The sequence below is a fragment of the Lipotes vexillifer genome, unplaced genomic scaffold (genome assembly GCF_000442215.2).
Source record: "Lipotes vexillifer unplaced genomic scaffold, Lipotes_vexillifer_v1.1 scaffold697, whole genome shotgun sequence".
NCBI classification, from domain to species: Eukaryota; Metazoa; Chordata; class Mammalia; order Artiodactyla; family Lipotidae; genus Lipotes; species Lipotes vexillifer.
The window spans coordinates 126,874-140,169 of NW_006779498.1; the positions used below are offsets into that span (position 1 = coordinate 126,874).

At 47.8% G+C, this 13,296-nt stretch overlaps 1 protein-coding gene across 1 annotated transcript in view; it reads left to right on the top strand.

Moving 5' to 3' along the window:
- The window catches only part of GALNT10 (polypeptide N-acetylgalactosaminyltransferase 10), a gene marked incomplete at its 5' end in the record, with an annotated part of 112,949 nt that extends 100,554 nt beyond the window's left edge, over positions 1-12,395 (top strand). The window contains 4 exons of the mRNA XM_007452850.1: positions 3,664-3,885; positions 7,073-7,189; positions 11,603-11,752; positions 12,237-12,395. Coding sequence (XP_007452912.1) covers positions 3,664-3,885; positions 7,073-7,189; positions 11,603-11,752; positions 12,237-12,395 — 648 coding nt within the window. The remainder of the gene's footprint in view (positions 1-3,663; positions 3,886-7,072; positions 7,190-11,602; positions 11,753-12,236) is intronic.
- Positions 12,396-13,296: the final 901 nt, after the last annotated feature.

A 13,296-nucleotide genomic window follows, 5' to 3' on the forward strand; every position in this document is an offset into this window, starting at 1 on the left:
GGAATCGCGTTTCATCTGAAATACCGTTGGCAACCCCAGAGGAAGGAGCCACGCAGGAAAACCGCAGAGTCGCTCAGTAAGCCCAAGACTGCGACTCTTCCAACTGCTAGGGACTATGGGACCATTAGGACAGTCCTCTGACCCCTGAGCAGGACCACTCCCAAAAGCATCCTTTCCCTATCCAGAGCTGTCACGTATTGATATAAGACTCGCCCGGTAAAGGTACACCACCACCTCCTGTTCATAGATCCACAGATGAACTGTAGTAACACATTAAAAACTTCCTGAGCCAGGCATTGTGCAAAGCATCTTACATACTTATCTCACTTAGTTCTCACTTGTTTTTAATCCCCATTTTAGAGATGAGGACAGTGAAATGTAGAGACACAAAGAAACTAGGGCCAGAATTCAAACCCACTTAGGTCTGACCAGTGCCTGGCACAGAGTAGTCGTCCTTTAAATAGCGACTGCTATTGTTATTAGCAGTATTAGTGTCAGCATCAATATTAGCAAGACTGGAAAGTTGATTTCAATGTCTTATCTGAATTCTGTGTTTTCACATTTTAACTTCTTTTTTCACCTGATTTTTCACCTGATTCAGACTGAATCAGTCTCCTGTTGACTTTAAACCAGTTCAGTCTGAGCAGTGCCCATGTAGGTTGATAGGTCCAAAGGTGCCTGAATCAAGCTCTCCTAACTTTTTATTACAATATCTAACTACCCTCTCTTAGTTGCAGATCATATTTTACATGTTTGTTCAGTGTTTTAACAACCAGATCCTTCTAGAGTGTTGCCTCCTAGAACATCATATTGATAGATTTGAGGAGAGGTATCCTAAAAGCCCCAAGAGAGCCAGATAAAGAGGGAAACCAAAGTCTTACTAAAGGTATACAGATTCCAGAAGGACAAATAGCCAGGGAGCAGTGGAGCAGCAATTCAGGAAGGATGAACTGGCCACCAGCTTGCCTGCCTCAAGAAGAAGTAGCCAATCTTAATTTATTTACTAAATTTGCTAAGATCCTTCTTGTCTGTGCCTCTGGGCAAGGGGTCTTTGGGAAGGCAGTAACAGAAACCCACTCAAACTTGGCAAAACAAAAGTTGATTTTTGTTTGGAGACTTATTCCAAGATTCTGGACAATTCTCTGTGATCCAAACTCAAGAAAAGCAGGGGTGCCTCAGACAGGACTGGGACCCAGAACTAGGAAGGTGTCAGGAGTAGGGATAAGAGGAGCACACCGCCTGCTAAAATCCCAGAGTCCTTTTCATGACTCTAGCAAGGGGAGAGGTAATAGAAATAAACGTAAAGTCCCTTACTTTGGCCCAATAACTGTACAAAAGTTCAAGATCTGGGAGAAATGACTTACTAAGCCATGTCTGGAAAATGCAATATTCATTAAAATAGTAATTTAAGTAACATTTAAAATTAGAATATTATTTGATTTGATCCTTTAAAAAGAATCCTGGGCTTCGCTGGTGGTGCAGTGGTTGAGAGTCCGCCTGCCGTTGCAGGGGACACAGGTTCGTGCCCCGGTCCGGGAAGATCCCACATGCCACGGAGCAGCTGGGCCCGTGAGCCATGGCCGCTGAGCCTGCGCATCCAGAGCCTGTGCTCCACAAAGGGAGAGGCCACAACAGTGAGAGGCCCGCGTACCACAAGAAAAAAGAATAAGAATCCTGGTGAATTTTAACACCTTTCCTTGGTCAGATTGGCCATCCTTGCCTGTGGTTGGAGAAGAAACCACAGTGGTCTCTCATCGTCCCTGTGGCTTGAGCAAATCAGACAGTGAGCCAGAGGACCTGGGTGGCAAGGCGGGAAAAGGAGACTCTTCAGATGTGCCGGCCCCCTTAGGCCTTCAGCTTCCTCTGGGCACAGTTTTAAATTAAACCCAGCCTCTGCTCTGCAGGGGCCTGCGGGGGGATAACAATGTTCCTGAACTGATTTCTGACCCACTGTTGACCTCTTCAGCACTCAGACAAAACGGGACAGTGGCAAGGAAATTTTGTAGTTTCCCAGTCCCAGACTCAGAGCCAGCAAAAGTGAGGAGTTGGTGGATTTGGGCTTCGATACCAGGGCCTTCCTCCTGTGAGCTTCCTGCCTCCTTACTCAGGAGTTGGCAAACTATTTTTGTGTGACCCGTAAGCTAAGAATGGTTTTTACATTTTTAAATAGCTGGTGGGGGGGGGGGAATCAAAAGAATAATAATATTTTGTGACACATGAAAAAATCAAATTTCAGTGTCCATAAATTTTGACAGCCACACCCATTCACTTACGTAGTGTCTAGGGCTGCTTTATAGCTACATCAGAGTTGAGACCACATGGTCTGCAAAGCCTAAAATATTTACTGTCTTGCCCTGTACAGAAAATATTTGCCAGCCGCAGCCTTACCTTCTGCTTCTAGGGCAGTCATTTACACTAAGGTGTGAGTGATTGATAACAGCCTAAAGTGCTAACTGGCTTTTACCCTTCAGAAGGAAACCTGGATTGCAGTAGGGGGAAAATGATATGATAAAGCCTAGAGAATTAAAGCGGGGGATGTATCCTGGCAACAGCCTGGGGTTGGAGGAAGGTGTTGGGAGCAGGGAATTTACCCTGAACCGTGATGCTTTGCTCTTCCAAGAAAAGAGGTTCTCAGCAGATGGGATCTACACTGCAGGTGGAGTGAGGGATTTTCATCACAGTTACACAGAAGAATTCACTTTTCCTCTTTCTCCAAGTCTACTCACAAACAGGATGTTTCCTCACCTGCTGCTGCCTGCCTCTACTTGCCAGTAATATGGTTGTCATTTTTTATTGATTATCTTTGTGTTTTGTAATCAAAGTAGCAACCTTAACACCTCAAAGGATTGTTAAAAATTCCAGCTGCTGAGGGAATTTTACCTTCTGATTGCAAATTATAATTCGTTTTTACCAGGCAACTTGGGCAGCACTCTTAGTTGAATGTGACAAAACCCAACTCAAATTGGGTTAAGCAGAAAGGGAATTTACTCACTCATGTAAATGGAAAGCTCTGAGGTAGTTCTGGCTTCAGACATGGCTGGATTCAGGAACCAAAAGAAGCAATGTGTTCCTGGCTCTAACCCTCAGCTCTGCCTCATTCTGGGTTGACTTCAACCTTGGACAGGCTTTCCAAATGGCCCAGCAGCTCTCAGCATCTTACCCACCAGATCTTACCCAGCAATTCTTCCCCATAGTTACAGGGGGAAAAAAAAAAAAAAAAAAAAAAACCTCCGGGACTAATGCCTCTCGATTCTGATTGGCTTGGCCCAGGTCACATGCCCACTGCTGACCAATCCCTATGTCTGAGCTATCTATATTCCCATTGGCCAGGCTGGGTCACATGCCTATTCTTCAGCCACAGGAGATAATAGTGAGGCAGGGGTGGGTCCCCAAAGGAAAATCAGTGGGAGACGATCTGTAGAAAAAGAGGGGATGCAAGATGGGCAAGAAAACCAGCAGCAGTGTATTATTCAACCGTAAGTTGTAGAGTCCTTAAAACATTAATAAATAGAAATATAGAAGACTTAAAAACACGGTGGGGCTGTGGTCCTTGATGCAGCATAAAATAAGAAAGGTTGACCTCCATCTCCAGGACCCTTTGTACCCACTTTTCTCTTTGGCCCTTCGGAGAGCCTGACCCTTGCACCTGCCTATCCCCTCCAGAACCTGAAGCGAGTGGCAGAGGTGTGGATGGATGAGTACGCGGAGCACATCTACCAGCGCCGGCCCGAGTACCGCCACCTCTCCGCTGGAGATGTAACTGCCCAGAAAAAGCTCCGCAGCTCCCTTAACTGCAAGAGTTTCAAGTGGTTTATGACCAAGATCGCCTGGGACCTGCCCAAATTCTACCCACCTGTGGAGCCCCCGGCCGCAGCGTGGGGTGAGGTGAGTCTGAAGGGCCAGGCAAGCCACATAATTGGGGCCCGGCGCAAAATGCACATGCAGACCCCAGGTCCACAGGTCAGAGAAAAAAGTGCCGGTAACACAGCATTGTAAATCAACTATATTTCAGTAAAAAAAAAATTTTTTAAAACAAAAACTTATCATCATCTAAAAAGTGCCAGTAGAGGTATAAAATACAAAACTTTTTATTCTTTCGGTGGTCTCTCTTAGCCTTGTGGTGGTGTTTTTGTTTGCTCTTGAATGTTATAAGTAGAGAAAAATTAAAACTTTAAATGATTAGTGTGAATTTTACCATTCATCTTTATATTCTGCAGTGCCAGTTTTAAAGGCAATGAGAGCATTTAACTCGTGCACAGTTGGTGAAATTTCACAGTCTGTATTTCAAACCTTGTCCATGCGTTTGTATTTTCTACCAGAGCAGTGGAAACACTGCACAAAACTAACTCAGCTGTTTTTATTTCACTTCTTGATAATGTACACGTCCTATCAACAGTCTCTACCTTGGGCTTACTGATGAATGAGAAAGAACTGAAGGGAAAGGAACTGTGGGTTGCCCCCTCCTTCCCTTTGCTTCTGTGAGGTTATCTGCTGCTGAAGAGGTTGGCTCATCCAGAGAAGCATCACAGAAAGGACATGATAGGGCTCCCCAGTCCCTCCTGTGTCTTTGACCAGCATTCCTCTTTGTGCAGCTGAAGCCAGTCCTGATTGGAAAGGAGGGCGTGGCCTCTGGGACATGCCAGCGCCCCCACTGAGTCACAGCCACGACACACTCACCCTGTTCTCCCCTCGAGTCCTGCTCAACTCCCCAGCATGTGGGACCCCAGGATTCTGTGCTTGCAGAGACTCACAGTCGCTGTCTGTGAACTTGGCAGAAAGGAACGGCAGATGCTCATAGAGCATGTGTCACCTCTGCTCACGTGCATGCTCTATTGCCCCATCCGATTTCACTTGCAGGTTTCAAAGATAAAATTACTAGAAAGTTTAAGACAGTGACAGCAGAGCTTTAAACCAAACACAGGACTTCCCTGGTGGTGCAGTGGTTGAGAGTTCGCCTACCAGTGCAGGGGACACGGGTTCGAGCCCTGGTCCGGGAAGATCCCACATGCCGCGGAGCAGCTAAGCCCATGCACCACAACTACTGAGCCTGTGCTCTAGAGCCCGCGAGCCACAACTACTGAGCCCACGTGCCGCAACTACTGAAGCCCCGCGTGCCTGGAGCCCGTGCTCCACAACAAAGAGAAGCCCCCGCAATGAGAAGCCTGCACACAGCAACTAGAGAAAGCCCGCAAGCAGCAACAAAGACCCACCGCAGCCATAAATAAATAAATGTATTAAAAAACAAACAACAAACACAGACTCTGAGTGAGGGACCCTGTGCCGTTGCCCTTGTCACACACCCATGAAGCTGGTCCTGCTGGAGGAGGCAGACAGTCGGTCACCACATCCTAGGCGTGGCTCCTGGCTCCGGTTGAGAGCACCCACTCGCCTAGAGATGGATATATGGGGGCTTGTGGAGGGGAAGCATAAGCATTAGTGCTCCTGTTTTAAGTGACAGAAGTCCATTTTAAAGTGAAAAGGGGGGATTTATTGATTCTCACAGGAACCTTGGATAGCTGTGGCTTCAGCTGTGAACACCTGGATCCAGGGAGCTCAAATGATGTCAGTCTCTTTTTCTCCTGCTTAACTGTGCTTCCTTTTGTGTTGGCCTCACGCCGCGAGTAGCAAGATCGGCTCCCAGAAGCTTCAGGCTGAGAAACCCCAAGCTTGGCCCAACCCAGCAGAAAGTAAAGACCTCTTTCCCAGTAGAGCCAGCAAAGGTCCAGGATTGAAGTCTTATCCTTGGATCCTGCACCAATCACTGTGGCCATTGGAAGAAGGGGGAAGCAAGGGTAGGATGGATGCTCTGGCCACGGGATGGGCCAGGAGCCGTGGCCCCGTGGAAAATCAGGGCATTTTTACCAGAGGAGGAGAGACATGCGTTGGGCCGGCAGAAACATCAGATGTTACTTGTTCAGATACACACAACAACTTAGAGGGACTGTTCCCAACTAAGCCATCTGCCTAGCCCCACCTGACACCAGCACGAGTTTTCTAGACAAGGTGTCATCTTGATTTCCCTCATTGAAGCTCTTCATTTCTTTGCCACTTTATTGGCTTTCTCCCCCGTGTTAGTTCAGGTCCTCCGAGAAGCAGACACCAAGATGGGACTAGACGTGCAAGAGACTTACTGGGGCAACGCTTGAGGAAAGAATTGAGCAGGGAGGCGGGGAGAGCCGTCAGACCGTGTTGCTGGGGAAGAGGGGTCCCAGCCTGCAGTGAGGCTCTACGGAAGTCTGGCCGTGTTAACAGGCAGTCTTCTGGCCAAATCACCTGCCAGAGGAGCGCGCATCTCCCGGGGGTGGGCCTGCCTCCCTCAAACGCTGGCTGGGGGCGGCGCCGGGGAGCGTGGCCTCCTCTCGGACACGGTGGTGGATGCAGAGCACGGCAGCTGGGTTGTCAGACCCCTGCAGCCGGACATTGGAGTTGACCTTTTCTGAGCCCCGACACCCGCTACCCCTCAGTCAAACGAGGAGCCACGTCTGTGAAGTAGGAGCTGCACGATGTGATGCCAGCACCTGGCACGGTGGCTTGCCTGCTGTCCGTGCTGGCTGGCCACGCGAGCGCCGGGGCCTCCACACTCCCACGGTGCTCTTCCCCGCATGCCACCCCCATCTTAGTGAGACCACTGTTGCTCTTTGGATCTTCCCATTCACCAAGGTCCGACAGCAAAGACCCTACACCTTTTCTAGAGTGGTTTTCAAGGCTTAGCCTCTAGATCACCTGGAATGAGGGGAAAATTTGATCCCTGGACCTACCTGTTGGGTCAGATTCTCTGGGAGAGGAGCCGGGGAATCCTCCTTTCAACAGCCCCTCCCCTCCAGGCACCTGCCACCACCCCAGGACTCTGCGTGCTCTAAGACAAAGCAGGGTTTAGCAGAGCGGCTCTCTGTGTTCCTTTATTGAGAGGCTCAGGGCCCACCCACCAACCCAGGGCAAGCTTTATTAGGATAATTCAGCACTCAGCCCATGTGATGCCTCTGCCTTGTTTCCCTCCCCCCACCCCAGCAGGGGCCCAGGCAGGTATCTCGAGGTGGCTAACTGGTCGACTCTTTGCTTCTTTCTTGTCCAGATCCGCAATGTGGGCACAGGGCTGTGTGCAGACACGAAGCATGGGGCCCTGGGCTCCCCACTGAGGCTGGAGAGCTGCGTCCGGGGCCGAGGGGAGGCCGCCTGGAACAACATGCAGGTAAGGGCCGCTCCTCAGGACCAGTAGTCGGGCTCTCTGTGCCATCGCGGCCTGCAGTGCTCACATGGTCAGGACTGGGAGGGAGAGGCCACGGGTCAACGATGAGTCTCAGGACTTCCCTGGTGGCACAGTGGTTAAGAATCCACCTGCCAATGCAGGGGACACGGGTTCGATCCCTGCTCCAGGAAGATCCCACATGCAGCGGAGCAACTAAGCCCATGCACCACAGCTACTGAGCCTGTGCTCTAGAGCCCACGAGCCACAACTACTCAGCTCGTGCGCCACAACTACTGAGCCCACGTGCCACAGCTACTGAAGCCCGTGCACCCTAGAGCCCGTGCTCCGCAACAAGAGAAGCCACCACAGTGAGAAGCCCACACACCGCAACGAAGAGTAGCCCCCGCTCGCCGCAACTAAAGAAAGCCCACACGCAGCAAAGAAGACCCAACACGGCCAAAAATTTTTTAAAAAGACTCCATGCTTCCAATTCAGGGGGCGTGGGTTCGATCCTGTTTGGGGAGCTAAGATCTCACATAGCACGGCCAAAAAGATGAATCACAGGTCAGCCCACGGTACGCATTATAAGAGCCTCCTGAGCACCTTGGAAAGAGGAACGCTGCACATCAGTCTGGACTACTGGTTACAAATGACAGACACCCAGCCCAAGTGGCCATCAACAGAAAGAGGGAGTTACTGGCTGGTGTCACTGAAAAGTCTAGATGATGTCATCAGGATCTCTCTAGGGTCTCAGCTCTGCTTCCCTCTCCGTTGGCTCCGTTCTTAACCTGGCTGTCTTCCCATGTGGTGGCAGATGTGACCACCAGCAGCATAGGCTGCCAGCCCCTCAGTGGAAAGGCATGTCCTTCCCAAGAGTTCTGGAGAAGTCCTGGGGCTCTCACACGTTGGGTTTCCTGAGCCAGTGATGATGGGGGTGTGATACAGTCCTCTTACTGACCTGGGCCAGGAATAATGCCTGTTCTCACCAGCCCGAGTGGAAAACACCCTGGTTCTAACAAAGAAATTGACATTGTAGTTGAGAATATTCCCACAAAGAAAATCACAGGCTCAGATAGAGTTACTGGTGAATTCTCTCAAATGCTTAAAGAAGATAAGTTACTGATTCTACAGAAACTCTTCCGGAAAAGGAGGGAATACGTCCCACCTCATTTTATGAGGCCAGCATTACCTTAATAGCAAAACCAGACTAAAACATTATAAGAAAAACACAGAGCAATATCCCTCATGAGCATGATGCAAAAGTTCTAAACAAAAGTTTACAAAATTATATCCAACAATATATGAAAAGGGTAATACATCATGGCTAAGTGTAATTTATCCCAGGAATGAATGGTTGGTTTAACATTAGAAAATTAATCAATATGATTCACCGTTAACAAAATGAAAAAGAAAACCATATGATCACCTCAGCACACCTAGAAAAACCATTTGACAAAATCTAACATCCAGGGGCTTCCCTGGTGGCGCAGTGGTTGAGAGTCCGCCTGCCAATGCAGGGGATGCGGGTTCATGCCCCGGTCCGGGAAGATCCCACGTGCCGCGGAGCGGCTGGGCCTGCGCGTCCGGAGCCTGTGCTCCGCAATGGGAGAGGCCACAACAGTGAGAGGCCGCGTACCGCAAAAAAAAAAAAAAAAAAAAAAAAATCTAACATCCATTTCTAATAAAAACTCTCAGCAAACCAGGACTAGAAAGGAACTTCCTCAACTTGATAAAGGGCATCTGTAAAAATTCTACAGCTTACATCATATTTCATGGTAAAAATCTGAATGCTTTCCCACTAAGATCAGGAACAAGACAGGGATTCCAACCTTATCATTTCGATTTGACACTGTTCTGGAGGTTCTAACCTGTGGCAAGAAAAAAATAATTTCATCCAGGTGGGAAGTAAAGAACAAAAACTGTCTTTATTTTCAGAGTATGTGATCATCTATGTAGAAAATTCAATAAAATCTACAGAGAAGCTACCAGAACTAGTAGCTGAGTTTAGCAAAGTTGCATGATACAAAAGTCAGTTGTTTCTCTATATACTAATAATGAAGAATCTGAAGTTAAAATTAAAAACAAGCACTTACAATGACAAAAAATATGAAATACTCAGGTGTGAAACTGACAAAAGATGTGAAAAACCTGTGTACCGAAAACTACGAAATATTGCTGATAGAAACTAAAGAAGTTCTAAATAAATGAAGATACATACCATGTTCATAGGTTGGTAGACTCAATAATTGATATCAATTCTATCCAAAGAAATTATAAATTCAACAGAATCCTAACATTCTAGTAGGCTTTTTTGTAAAAATTGAAAAACTGATTCTAAAATTCATATGGAAAATGGACAGGACCTAGAATAGCCAAAACAAAATTTCAAAAGAAGTACAAAGTTAAAGACTAACACTGATTTCAAGATGTATCGTAAAATGTCAGTAATTAAAGGTGTCATATTGACATAAAGAAAGATAAATGGAACAGAATGGAGAATCCAAAAATAGACCCACACGTATGTGGACAACCAACTTCTACAGATGTTCAAAGGAAATTTAGTGCACAAAATATAATCTTTTCAACAAGTGGTGCATATGCATATGCAAAAAATTTTTTTCAATAAATACCTTAGACTATATACAAAAATTAACTCAAAATGGAGCATTGACCTAAACATAAAACCTAAAACAAAATATTTTAGAAGAAAACATAGGCAAAGTGTTTGTGACCTTGGTAACCCAAGCCATGATTTCTTAGATACAACACCAAAAGACAATTCATAAAAGAAAAAAATTGATAAATTGGACTTCTTCAAAATGAAAAATTTCTGTTCTTTAAAAGATACTGTTGAGGGCTTCCCTGGTGGCGCAGTGGTTGAGCGTCCGCCTGCCGATGCAGGGGTTACGGGTTCGTGCCCCAGTCCGGGAAGATCCCACATGCCGCGGAGCGGCTGGGCCCGTGAGCCATGGCCGCTGAGCCTGCGCGTCCGGGGCCTGTGCTCCGCAACGGGAGAGGCCACAACGGTGAGAGGCCCGCGTACCGCAAAAAAAAAAAAAAAGATACTGTTGAGAAAATAGAAAAGCAAGCCACAGACAGACAGAAAATGTTTACAAAGTATATATCTGATAAAGAACTTATATTTAGAGTATAAAATTTCTCAAAACTTAATAAGAATATAAGCAATGCAATTTAAAAATGGGCAAAAGGTATGTACAGACATTTTTAGCAAAGAAGGCATGTCAGTAGCAAATAAACACATCAAACGTGCTTAACCTCATAGTTATTAGAGAAATGGAAATTAAAATGATAATCTATTAAAAAGACTGACCATACCAAGGGTTGGCAAGGATGTAGACGAACTGGAACCATGCACACACTGCTGGTGGGAATGCGACTGGTACAACCACTTTGGAAACCAGTTTGGCAGTTTCTTGGAAAGTTACACATGGATCCAGGCATCCCTTTTCAAGGGATTTATCCACGAGGGAAATTATGTATACGTCCATACAATGGCTGGTACACACGTGTTCATAGCAACTCTATTTGAAATAACCAAAAACTGAAAACAACCCAAATGTCCAAGAACAGGTAAACTGAGTACCATGCAGTGAAATACTTGACCATAACAAGGAATGAACTACTAATAAATGTTGTTATAACATGGATGAATCTCAACAGAACTGTGTTGAGTGAAATAAATCAGACAAAACAAATACATACTGTCTGATTCCTTTTATATAAAATTCTAGAAATTGTGAACTAATCTCTAGTGATGGGAAGCAGAGGAGTGATTGCCTAGGGGCATGAGGAGTGGCGAGGGACAGGAGGAAAAGATTACAGAGGTGTGTGAGGGTGCTTTTGGGGTGATGGATACGTCCACTACCTTGATGATGATGATGGTTTCACGGGTGTCAACTATGTCAAAACGTATCAAACTGTACACTTTAAATGTGGGCAATTTATCGCATGCCAAATATTGTTCAGTAAAGCTGCTGAAAAGAAAGTTATCGACCAAATACCATATGTGAACCTGGTTTGGATCCTGATTCAAACAGACTGACTGTGAAAAGAGAGGTATAAGGCAGTCTGAGAACACTTGAACTCAAGTTATTTGATGACATGGAAGATTCTGTGGTAACTTTTCATTGTTATCATGGCATTTACTGAAGTCATGACACCTGGTGTGGTAGGATGTCCAGGATTTGCTTCAAAATAACGTTGTGGGTGGGATATGGTGAGGGGAAGGCTATAACAAGATTTGCCATGAGTTGGTAATCCTCGAAGCTGGGTCACTGGGACAGGTGTGGTCAATAAACTTTTTTCTGGACTCCTCTGTTTAAAATTCCCCATGATTACAAAAAGAGGGAGTCCCGTAGCTTTGCTGTCCGCCTCACGATGTGCCTGTGTGTACAGGTGTTCACCTTCACCTGGAGAGAGGACATCCGGCCTGGAGACCCCCAGCACACCAAGAAGTTCTGCTTCGACGCCATCTCCCACACCAGCCCCGTCACCCTCTACGACTGCCACAGCATGAAGGGCAACCAGCTGTGGAAGTACCGCAAAGTAAGACAGGGTGTGGGGGGAACAGGGAAGCCTGCTCGATTTAAAAAAAAAAAAAAATGTGATCCCTCATCCCTGCTCCCCAGAGCCCCTCCCTCACGTGTTTGTTCCACAGACCTACCATGCCCGACTCTCCAGTCATCAAGGGAAAGCAGAAATTCAGCTGTTTATTTGAAGGCTCTGGAATCTTAAATGTTGGCAGCTGAGCCCATTTCTTAAAAAAAACCACCTTGAAAGCCAATGGAATTTGACTGGAGATGGGCAGTGATTAGGGCCCCAGCCCAGAAGTGGCAGGCATCACTTCTGCCCGCATCCCAGCTTAGGCATGTGACAAGGCCAGCTGCAAGGGAGGCGGGCAGTGCCCACTGTGTGCTCGAGAGGAGAGCCAGACAGGTCTGCGAGCCTCCCTACCTCCTTGCTGTTAACTGCTGCTGCTGTTTGTTCACCTCCCCATCGTGGCCCGGCTGATAACCTGCCTGTTTTGCAGGACCAGACCCTGTATCACCCCGTCAGCGGCAGTTGCATGGACTGCAGTGAACGTGACCACAGGATCTTCATGAACACCTGCAACCCCTCCTCTCCCACACAGCAGTGGCTGTTTGAACACACCAACTCAACAGTCTTGGAAAAATTCAATAGCAACTGAGCCTTCACGTTTCCGTGGCAGGCCTGGCAGGGTCCTCTCCGGCATTCACTGCAGCCTCCCTCTCCCAAGAGGCTTCTGCGGACTCCGTCACATAAAAGCTGCTGGCCAGCCGGGCCAGGGCAGAGGGGGCGCTTGAAGCTGGGCCAGGTGTCTGCCTGGCCCTGCAGGCCCCGAGTGGTGGAGGCGGGATAGAGAGCAGACCCCACAAGAGGCCCCGCTCAAGAGCAGAGCCTGCTGCACCCCTGGCGGCATCATGGAAATCCAGGAGAGCCTTTTCAACTTTGTCACCACGTTCCCTTGAGCATTATGCAGGAGGACTGCCAGGGCAACCCTAGACCACCCTAAAATGAGTCCTCTGAGGCTGCCTAGCCTTCAGGTGGCTCATACATGACAGTCCTGCAGAGAGAGAGGCAAATTCTGTCTGTACGGGGGGCAGCTTTTAGCAACAGTGCCACCCATCTGCAGCAGAAGGGAAAAAGTCTTTCTCGGGGCCACTGGTTTCAGCCTTTGAATTTTTGCCTGCCCAGCGTCTGTTCTCTGTCACAGCCCCAGGAGATGCAGTCAGTCGAAAGCCGTGCCTCGGGCCCTCCGAGTGTTCAATACTGACCACTGGCCAACTGCCAGGCCTGGGGGCAGCAGTGCAACCTGCAGATATTCCTTTGCAGCTGTGGACAGACGGGATGTCTCCCCTTGCTCTCAGGGTACTCGAAATGCCCATTTTAGTGCTCTCCGGGCACAAGGACAGCCCAGCCACCAGCTTTTCAGGACTGTGTTTCAGATGGCCTTGGGCCTGTGGCACGGGCCCAGTAGAAAACCTGCAAACTAGAAATTCTGGCTGAATTTCCCTCATCAGTGCTTCCATCTCTCTCTCTCTCTCCCGCCCCCCTCTTCCCACCCCCCC